Source organism: Dendrobium catenatum, unplaced genomic scaffold (genome assembly GCF_001605985.2).
Source record: "Dendrobium catenatum unplaced genomic scaffold, ASM160598v2 fragScaff_scaffold_1470, whole genome shotgun sequence".
In the NCBI taxonomy this organism is placed as follows: Eukaryota; Viridiplantae; Streptophyta; class Magnoliopsida; order Asparagales; family Orchidaceae; genus Dendrobium; species Dendrobium catenatum.
In genome coordinates this window covers 63527-73959 of record NW_021319932.1, presented here as the reverse complement: position 1 = coordinate 73959, position 10433 = coordinate 63527, and the positions used below count along the sequence as shown (strand labels likewise).

At 36.9% G+C, this 10433-nt stretch overlaps 1 protein-coding gene across 3 annotated transcripts in view; it reads right to left on the bottom strand.

Moving 5' to 3' along the window:
• The window catches only part of LOC110110040 (myb family transcription factor PHL7), a 43799-nt gene extending 33621 nt beyond the window's left edge, over window positions 1-10178 (bottom strand). Inside the window, exons 1-7 of one of the 3 annotated variants that reach the window (XM_028700231.1) lie at window positions 10057-10178; window positions 9863-9954; window positions 9321-9417; window positions 8936-9162; window positions 7311-7387; window positions 7176-7218; window positions 6995-7052 (exon numbers count right to left, since the gene is read on the bottom strand). In XM_028700231.1, coding sequence (XP_028556064.1) covers window positions 6995-7052; window positions 7176-7218; window positions 7311-7387; window positions 8936-9152 — 395 coding nt within the window. In that variant the 5' untranslated portion in view covers window positions 9153-9162; window positions 9321-9417; window positions 9863-9954; window positions 10057-10178. The remainder of the gene's footprint in view (window positions 1-6994; window positions 7053-7175; window positions 7219-7310; window positions 7388-8935; window positions 9163-9320; window positions 9418-9862; window positions 9955-10056) is intronic. The other 2 variants (XM_020841328.2, XM_028700232.1) reach the window with 2 other exon arrangements.
• Window positions 10179-10433: the final 255 nt, after the last annotated feature.

Genomic DNA, 10433 nt, shown 5'->3' with positions numbered 1-10433 from the left:
CCACCTTGTGTTTGAACACATGTAATAGCTCCTGCATACATATCTTTAATGATTTGAATATAAGCATTATTGACTCCTTTCTTTTCAAGAACTCTTCATAGCACTTCTCTTGGAACTTTATCATATGCTTTTTCTAAATCAATAAATATCATATGTAGATCCTCCTTATTTTCTCTATATTTCTCCATCAAACCTCTTAATAAATGTATGGCTTCCATAGTCGACCTACCCGGCATGAATCCAAATTGATTTTGAGAAACATTAGTATCACACCGCAACCTATGCTCCAAAACTCGCTCCCATAGTTTTAAAGGATGACACATTAACTTAATACCTCTATAATTCGCACAATCTTGTACATCACCTTTATTCTTAAAAATAGAAATTAACACACTCATTCTCCACTCATCTGGCATCTTCTTAGTCTTCAAAATAGTATTAAAAAGTTTAGTAAGCCATGAAATTCCTTCATCTCCTAAGCATTTCCACACCTCTATTGGAATATCATCAGGTCCAACAGCTTTTCCACCCTTCATTTTCTTTAAAGCCTCTCTAACTTCAGTTTTACTAATACGCCGATAAAAACATAAATCTTTATTTTCATCTAGGGTGCTAAGGTCACTATAGTCAATCTTATTTTCACAATCTTCATTAAAAAGTTTAGCAAAATATCTCATCCATCTTTGTTGAATATCATCTTCTAAGAAAAGTATTTTTTGATCTTCATCTTTAATACACTTCACTTGAACTAAATCCTTACTACTCCTATCTCTTTGTTTGGCTAACTTATACATATATCTTTCTCCCTCTTTAGTATCTAATCTATTATATAAATCACTAAAAGCTAATGCCTTTGCATCGCATATTGCTTTCTTAGCATCCTTACGAGCCACTTTATATATTTCTCAATTATCAGAATTTTTAAAATTAAACCAATTTTTATAACAAAGCTTCTTATTTTTAATTTTTTCTTGCACATTAGGATTCCACCACCAACTGGGAAATATATAAAGTGGCGAATTATATATATGTAAAATATGTGCATGGATTTCCATACTAATAAAAACAAGCATGGGATTTACCCGATGTGTCACAAGCATTGCTTATGAGTTTTCTCCACCACACTAGGAAATATGTGCATGGATTTCACTCGTCGTGTGAAACGCACAACAAATGAGGTTTAAAGGATTTCCTCATCGCGTTGTGAATGTCATCGCCAAGTTCCCCTAACACACTAAGAAAACTGATGCAAGTTTCGCTCGCCACACCAAATGTATCACCAACAAAATTTTAGGAGTTTGTGAGTCATTGCATTTTATACCAATGCATTGAAGAGTGAAGTTGATGATAATGATAAGGTGAGTTTGAGAGGGCAAATACAACACAACAACAACTTTCTTTTATTTTGCTTTCCCTATTTCTTTTTGAGAGAGAAAGAAAGATGTCTCCCTTTTTAGAGAGAATGGGAGATTGAGAGGGGTCTTTCAATTTAGAAATAGAAAGAGAATTTGCTTTTTAGAGAGATAAAATAAGGAAAGAGAGAGAAATCTCTATTGGTGATCTGATCTCTTTAGAGAAAAGGGTTGAGAGCGAGTGGCTGGAGAGAAAAAAAATTTCTCTATTTTTATTTTATTTTATATACAATGAGCAAAATGCAAAAAAAAATTCTCTATTTAGACATATTTAGATAAAGATAGAGGGTTTTGTACAGAGAGAAAGGGAGAGGGAGAGTGAGGGACATAGAGAGAGGTTGACGGAGAAAAAAAGGTGGAGAGCTGGCCGGCGAGTAAAGGAGCTGCAAGCAGCGGCAGTTGCGGGCAAGCAGAGGGACGGATAGGGGGCCGCGGTTGGTCGGCCTGGGAAGGAGGTGATCAACGGTGTCGGTAGGCTAGGGCTGGGTCGGCATCAGGCTAGGCAGGTGACCTCGACGGCGGATGGTCGGCGTTGGCTGCAGAAAAGAATAGGAGGGGCAAGGGGGCTCGTGTTTGCTTGAGACATTGGCGAGAGCGGGAGCCGGCTGCTGCGTGTGAAATGTCGGTGCGTGAGGTGATCGTTCGGCTTTATTAGGGATTTTTTTTTTTTTTTTTTTTTGTTATTAGGGATTTTTTTTTTTTTTTGGCATTTAGGCCAATTAAGAGAGACTTATGTGCAAACTTAAATTCAAAATCTCTTAATTAGTAGTCTAAACTCTCAACTAATAGATCAAGATGAATTATGTTAATTAATTAATTTAAAAATAATGTAGCAAAACAAGATATGATTGTCCAATAAAACTATTATTATTATTATGAATCAATTCATTCATTTGGCTTCATGCAAATCTATTAAATTTTTACAAGTTCTCTTACATCTGAATATAAGCGGTATAGATGAACTGTTTTATAATCTTGATGTTCCAGACGAAATAGTGCAGTCTGTTTCGCGAATAGACAATGTTTGAGTGGTTTCGCAAAGCATTATGTTTAAGGCTCATCATATTATGATCATATTTGAGGTCATTTCTTGATAATTTCAATATTCTAAATGCTATGACCTGATCTATTTCGCAAAATAATAATAATAATAATAATAATAATTGGGTGGTTCCACGCAATATCTTATTTGTAGTATATCATTGTCATCGTGATTGCTTGAATCTATCTTGAAGTAAATACAGAAGTCAAGAGAAAGAAGGATGTACTAAATGTTGACGTGGTTGTGAAAGCTGAGACAAGACAGCGAAGAAATACCAAAGGAAGAAGATGACAGAGAATGGAGAAATGCTTTGTTATGTTTGAGAGAGCCAATACAGAGGTTTATATAGAACTAGCTGGTGTGTGTTGTACATGTGGCAGCATACTATTGGTAGAGTCAATTACAGATATCTTTATACAAGAGTCTGTTATGCCTTTTACGCCTCTACAAGCTAATGGTGAGGGATGCACTGTTAGCTTGGTCTGTAGAGTGTTGAATCTAGGCGTAGGGAGAGACTTGGTGAAGATATCCGCTGGTTGATCGACCGAGCTGATTGGGACGATCCTTATTTCCTTGGACTGAATGTGATCTAAGATGAAATGAAAGTCAAATTCGATATGTTTCGTTCGAGCGTGAAACATTGGATTGTTGGCAAGAGCGATGACAGAGATGTTGTTTAAAAAAATCTCTTGGCAAGAACGATGATAGAGATAAAGTTCGTGCAGGTTGTTAGACCTAATAGAAATGTCACCAGGCTAATCAAGAGGGGGTGAATTAATAATTTAAAAAATCTCTTTGATTTTAGAAAACCATTTTAAGAAATTTTACTCAATGATTCTGAAGTATGCGGTTGTTTGTAGAAATAGATTTTCACAAAATATTTTTTAACCACAGTAATAATAAAGTGCGGAAAATAAAAATGAAGTAAAAAATAAAAGAATAGAAGAATACCATATTTTATAGTAGTTTGGTCCAACTAGACCTACGTCTACTCCCTGGAGACTCATTCTCCATGTAGTGCACTAAATACAAGTGACTCCCTTTTGCTCCCACAGCAAGGCAGAGAAGTCCTTAAAAAACCTCTCTTTCACCAACCCGGTGCGGCAGAAAACCATCGTCCTTTTTCACCCTCCTGGTGAAGGCAGATTACCTTCATCCTTTTTCACTCTTCTGGTGAAGGCAGACTATCGTTGTCCTTTTTCACCCTCTTGGTGAGGGCAGAGTACCCAATATACTCCAAAGATCTTCTCTCAAGAGTCTTCAAAAAAGTATGGCAGAGTTTTGAAAAACAACTAAGAGATCCTCATCTTTGGGCAACCTTGTGAATCCCTCACAATTTCTTCTTGCAAGATCTCTCACTCTCCACTCCCAAACACTTTCCCAAATCACTCTCTTTTTCCACTCTCAAGAAAAATTCACAGCAAATAGATCTGTAAGTCAGTTTCTAGGACTTATTATATAAAAAACACAAAAAAAATCGTCTATAAATTGAATTTTCAAAGTGAAAATGAGTCATATCGTATAGTACAATCATGGATCGTCTGTACAAACAGTTCAAAAATCATGGGATGCTTTGGTACAAACATTTTTTCGTACACTGTTCGTCGTCTGTACGATTTACATATCGTCTGTACAAACAATTAAAGTTTGTCTAGATGATTTGGTACCAAGCTTATTTCGTATACTGTTAGTCGTCTATACGATATTTAGATCCTCTATACGAACAGTTAAAATTTGTCTGGACGATCTGGTACGAAGCATATTTCATACACTGTCGGTTGCATGTACAATATTTAGATCGTCTGTACGAACAGTTAAAATTCTTCTGGATGATCTAGTATGAAGCTTATTTCGTACACTATCATTTGTCTGTACAAACCAACGTTGTGCAGTACATATATGGTTAAAAAAATTTCAATTTCAATTTTAATTCTCCCCCTATATGTGTGTGCACAGTTACCCAATTATAATTACACTTTCTCGAACTCAAGAAAATAAAAATTACTAACTTTATTACATTAAATTTTATTCTACTCTATCTTGAAGTCTTCAGCAGTTTGGAGTATGATTTTCCTAAAATGTTAGTACACACAAAAACAAACAAACATATATTCAATATATATTAGCAAAAACAATAATATTTTGTTATCATCAAAAAATCACATTACACAAAACTTAATCTTGATTTATAAGTTGCAACAATATTGTCACATTGAATGTCCATTGGCAGACTGAGGAAAATCGAAGTCGGCGAGAAGGCGACGAATCCAGATGATGTTGGCTGTGGCCGCTGCTAGGGATCGGTATTTTGCTTATGTGGAGGAACAAGCGATTGTGTATTGCTTTTTGGCTGTCCAAGAGATAAGAGTATTACCTAAAAAATAGCAGTAGCCCGAAGTAGAATGTTTGGTGTCGAGGTCTATCGCCCAATTCACGTCTGAGAATGTTGATAAAGTGAGAGAGGAGAAGGAAATGGGAAGACCGAATGAAGTAGTGCCTTTGATGTAGCGAAGAAGACATTTTAGAAGATGATAGTGTGTGGAAGAGGGATTATGCATGTGTTAACATAAGGTGTTGAAGACAAAGGAGATGTTGGGTCTAGTGATAGTGAGATATTGAAGAGAACCGGTGAGTTGACTATAAGTGGTGGGATTAAAGAGAAGGAGATCATTAGGAGTGGTAGGGGGCTTAGTTGTGGAAGGATTGGCAAGTTGGTTGCACTTATTCATGTCGGCTTGTTGAAGAATGGATTTCGCATAGGAAGATTGAGATAGATGTAATTAATAATTGTGGGAGAGAATCTGGATGCCGAGGAAAGTAGATGGGTTGCCAAGATTTTTAATGGAGATGTTAATGCTAAGTGATGAAATGATATCGAGTAGAAGAGATGAAGAATTACCTGTAAGGAGAAAGTCGTCTATGTATATGAGGAGATAAGCTTGAACGAAATTCAAATTGAGGATGAAGAGGGATGAGTCAGAAGAGCTATTGTGAAAATCGAGAGATAGAAGATGATTGGATAAGGTTTGAAACCATTCACGTGGAACTTGCTTGAGACCATATAAAGATTTTTTAAGTAAGCACATGTGATTGGGATAAGTGTGGTCCTCAAATCTGCGAGATTGTTTCATATGAATGGTTGCTTGAAGTGAGCCATGGAGGAAGGCGTTTTTGACGTCAAGTTGATGAATGGTCCATTGATGAGTGATGACTATAGTGAGAAGAATGCGAATTGAGAGGAATTTGGCCACTAGACTAAATGTTTCGGTGTAATTAAGTCCGTATTCTTGGTGATCACCCTGAGCCACCAAGCGAGCTTTGTATCAAAAAATCGTACCGTCTGTATTTTTCTTTGAATTATAAGTCCATCTATAGCCCAAGATAGGTGAGTTGGGAGGAGGGGGGACCAGCTTCCACGTACCCTGTTGTTGGAGAGATAGGAATTCAGATGCCATTGCCTCTCTCCAATGGGGATGCTTGCTGGCTTTGGCATAGGTGATGGGATCAAAGCTCAGGGAGGAATGTAGATTGTGAATTTGGTGGGGTTTGAGAGTGCCGGTTTTAAGTCTGGTGATCATGGGGGAGAGGAGGATGGTGGAGGAGGAATAGGAAATTGGGGGGAAGGAACAGATGGAATAGTGTGTTGTTGGAGGAGGTAGGACAAGACTTGCTACTGAGAGGAGCAAACTGAGGAGAAGTCAAAAAAAGAAGAAGTCAGACACGAGGGGGAATAGGAGTAGATTGATCGAGAAACAAAAGATAGTTATTGGCTTTGAACAGTTTTGTGATTTGGGATTTCCAGGATGGATAGTTTTCACCTGAGAGAGCAATGAGAACAATGTTCTTGATATTTGAAATCAAGAACTTTAAGGATGATGGAATTGCCAGACAATCCCTAACTTCTTTGCCGGTAGTCGTGGACAAGGGTCATTCCATCAGTGAAATGGAGGTTGCGACCCAATCGGCTCTGATACCATGAAAGCTGAGACAAGACAGTGAAGAAAGACCAAAGGAAGAAGATGACAGAGAATGGAGAAATGCTTCGTTATGTTTGAGAGAACCAATACATAGGTTTATATAGAACTAGGTGGTGTGTTTGTACATGTGGCAGCATACTATTGGTAGAGTCAGTTACAGATATCTTTATACAAGAATCTGTTATGTCTTTTAGGTTGATGCAATTGATGAAACAATAAGATCTCAAAAGAACTGGATAACAGAAGCTATCAACTTATAAAATCAGAAACAAGTAAATCTGAAAGTTCACATTTGTTGAAAGCACAAAAAAGTGACGAGCACTATGAGTTTATAATTATTTTCTTTTATCTGAATTTATTTAGTGTAAAACATGCTTATGATGGCAGAACTTATATTAACAGAATCTTCCCTCTAATATTATGAGCATTTTATATGATTCAGTTCATTACTGAAAGTCATTACATCTATAATTACTTCAATACAGCAATTGTTATGATGAGAATTGGAAGGATACTCCGAATCTTATTTTTTGGTAGAAAAAAAGCAGCAAACTGGTACTTACGAAGAGTTATCCAAGCTAGAAATCAGCTCACCAGGTTCTTTCTTTTCAGCCTTGGAGCCTATTTGCAAATAAACAAACCATAAGAACATGACCATAATGCATGTCTACAAAGAGAAATGCCTTCAAATCAAACATTTATCAAACAAAACAGTAACTTGTTAACAATATTCAATAAAGCTACCATCTGTTGAAGACTCGGGGATGTATTTTGCCAGTCGATATTTCTACATGGATACAGAAATAAGGTTAGGCAAAGAAACAATAATTTTAAAAACTGGCATTGCGAAGAATGCTTGATCATATTGAATCCCAGTACCTGCAAGTGACTCTTCACATGGTATATGGTTAATCCTGGCACGGACATTACTTTAAGGACACCTTTTGGAGTGGCTCCTGTTCAAAAAGAAGTTATCTTATACTGCAAAGAAATCGGTCAAAATATAAATAAAAATCTAACTCAATAGGTGAGATATCTATATAGAATGATTATTTTGTTTATCTATTCATTTCTTCTATAAGGATCAAAGGAAAGAAGGTAAAATATCATTTATGGCTAAGCTACAACAATGATTAACCATTTTAGTCTTAGCTATCTCATGTGTTCTTACAAAGATGATTCAAAATAGTCCTTATGTTGGACTATTTTGGATTGAATTTAAGGAGTTATGGAGGGACTACTAAGTATAAGATTTCATGAATCAAAGAATTATATTTGACATATTATATACTATGGGACTAAAATGGCCCCCTATAAATAGTTGATGGACCTTCTTCTCTCTTAATAAATATAAATTTCCTCGGTGGAATAGGCTAAAGGAGCAAAGTTTCCAATATATACTACCAAAAAACAAATAAATAAATAAAAAACAGGTTCTCACAGCAACCATAATGAACTACCCACGACCAGAGTACTCATAATGGGGTTATAAGATGCATTTCCATGTGCTTCATCATTAGGTAATTGTATTGAAGTTTCTCTACAGCATCTTGCTTCTTTGACATGGAAAAATTATGAATTTCGCATTTCTAAGTGTAAAGCCACTCATGCACCAAAGTATTCTCATCTTTGCAACACTAAATTAATTTCTTGTTTCTCTTTTAATGGACAACATTCTATGCCATAAAACATTGCAAGTCTCATCACCATCTTATAGAATTTTTTCTTAAATTTGAATGGTACTTTTCTATCACCCGATGCATTCCTCCACTTCGATCATCCAACTTGAATTCTACTAATAATATCCCATCTATTTCACCATCGTTTTAAACAATAGACCCAAGATATCTAAAATGTGTACTCTTTTCAAAAACTTGATTGCTGAAAGTCACAATCCCCCACTAGATCCAATACTACTAAAATTATACTCCGTGTATTCGGTTTTAGATTTACTCTAACAAAAACCTTTAGACTCTAAAGTTGACCTCCATAATTTAAATTTTCTTCAACTCCCTCCCTATTCTTATCAACAAGAAGAATAGCATTAGCAAAAAGCATACACCAGGGTAAATATTGATATATCATAAAAAAAAAAAATCAAAGCTCTGTAATCGAGCTTTTTAGACCAACGGTTGCACTAAATAAAGGAATAAACTATCCTGATAGGCTTGGATAGTTATCAATACAAACCTAGCAAACCAAGTCTTCAGATACAGGAAAAGCACAGAGGGCTTAAAGAATCCTTCAATATTCAAGAAACGCCAAACAAAGTGAAGCAACATTTGCAATTGCAGATTAAAAAGAAATTCCCAAAGCATTTTACCTTCTATACATCAAGAAAAATGTTTCAGCAAATATATTAATACCATAGCATAATTGGCAGGCAAAGGAAAATGCAAAGACAAAAGGGAAAATCTAATCTGCCGCAAATTCAACTTTATCTAGAACTGCGATTTGATTCAAGATCATGCTACTTTAGGCAGGTAACAAGAAGAATTTCTCACTGTCTGGTCCGCCAAGTTGTGCCACTGCATCCACAAAACGCCCATGAAGCTCATGTGTCCACCTTAAACGTTGCCTTGAAGCCAAGCTGGGATTAGTGGAACTGTTCACAGAGTGATTTGAATCCATGGTGCTGCTACTCAATTCTAGTTGCTGATCTCGATAAACTGCACTGTTGAAGGCAGAAGTTTTACTTGGAATAGGATTTGATTGATGCATGTTGCATTACCTGATATAATAATAGGTAGTTTGTATCAGCTGGGCGTTACCAACATGAAATCTTGCAAAAGAAATGGAATTTGTATATATATTTTATTCAGAAACATTAATAATGTCTATTTAATCAAGTAATACAGTTTAAAAAATGAGGGAGGGTTTTGGCAGCACCTCTATGTAGGAAGAATGGTTGCTGGTAGAATAGAAGATTATAAAATCACCGCCCCTTAAGCCATTAACATTTATCAAAAACAAGCACTACACCATTCTTGGAGAAGGGAAAACAAAAAAGAGAAAAAGTTTCAACGCCAGTAAAAAAAAAACGCCACTTTTAATGGCTTACCAATAGAAGAAAGGACTGAAGAGCATTAATCTGGACCTTAAACACAGAAGAACCATAAACAGAAATCAATAAAACTCAAGTGGCACAGCTGGAAACCTACTCCCAACAGCCCCTGAACTCTATACTGGTTACAGAGGTTGCCCGTTAATGGAAAACCATTAAAAAAAAAAACAAATTTGCCCAATTCGGCAAGTAGCAGAGGCGGTGGAAAACATGAACGAATTTTAAGAAACTTCAAATCGTATATCAAAATGGAAGTGGACATGAACCCCAAAATTTATCCAAGTCCGCACAGTTGAATGTCCTAATCCCACCCAGTCACAAACTAAAATCGCGAAATCTACGCAAAAATTCCAGAGAAGAGAAATACCAGGGTCAGCAAACCCCAAATTGGAGAACCGGACATATGCTTCTGAACAAAGCGTCCTCGAAGGTCCAATGAAATTTAGAAGTGGAAGTGAACTGTGAAAGTAACGACAACAATGAACTATCAGAAACGCAGATGGAGTTCCAAAGGCTTTCCGATTTCCAATATAAATCAGCGGAAACTTTACTTCAGCCTACCTTCTGTTAGATTCCTTCACTCCCCGCCGCAGAGATTCGCTGGACTCGTAGTTCGTGAGTATCACAGCCACTCAGAGAAGGGCTCGGACTCCTAAGAAATTGAGGCGATAGAGCGCGCGCGCGCTACAGATAGAGAAAGCATAGGAGAGAAGGGGGAGCTACGTGAAGCTGACCGAGCTTTGGCCTGTTCTGCCCGGATTGCCCGTGATTCACGACGTTTCCGTTCCAGCGTATATTCCGTTACGATGCTCTCGGTGGCTATCCGTTGGACTGGTTCCGTTGCCGGCGGACGCTTGAGATTGAAGATTGGGAACCGTTGGATCTGTTATATCTTAACGGGTGTTAGTCCACGGAGTCAAAATAGAAAGTGCGATGTT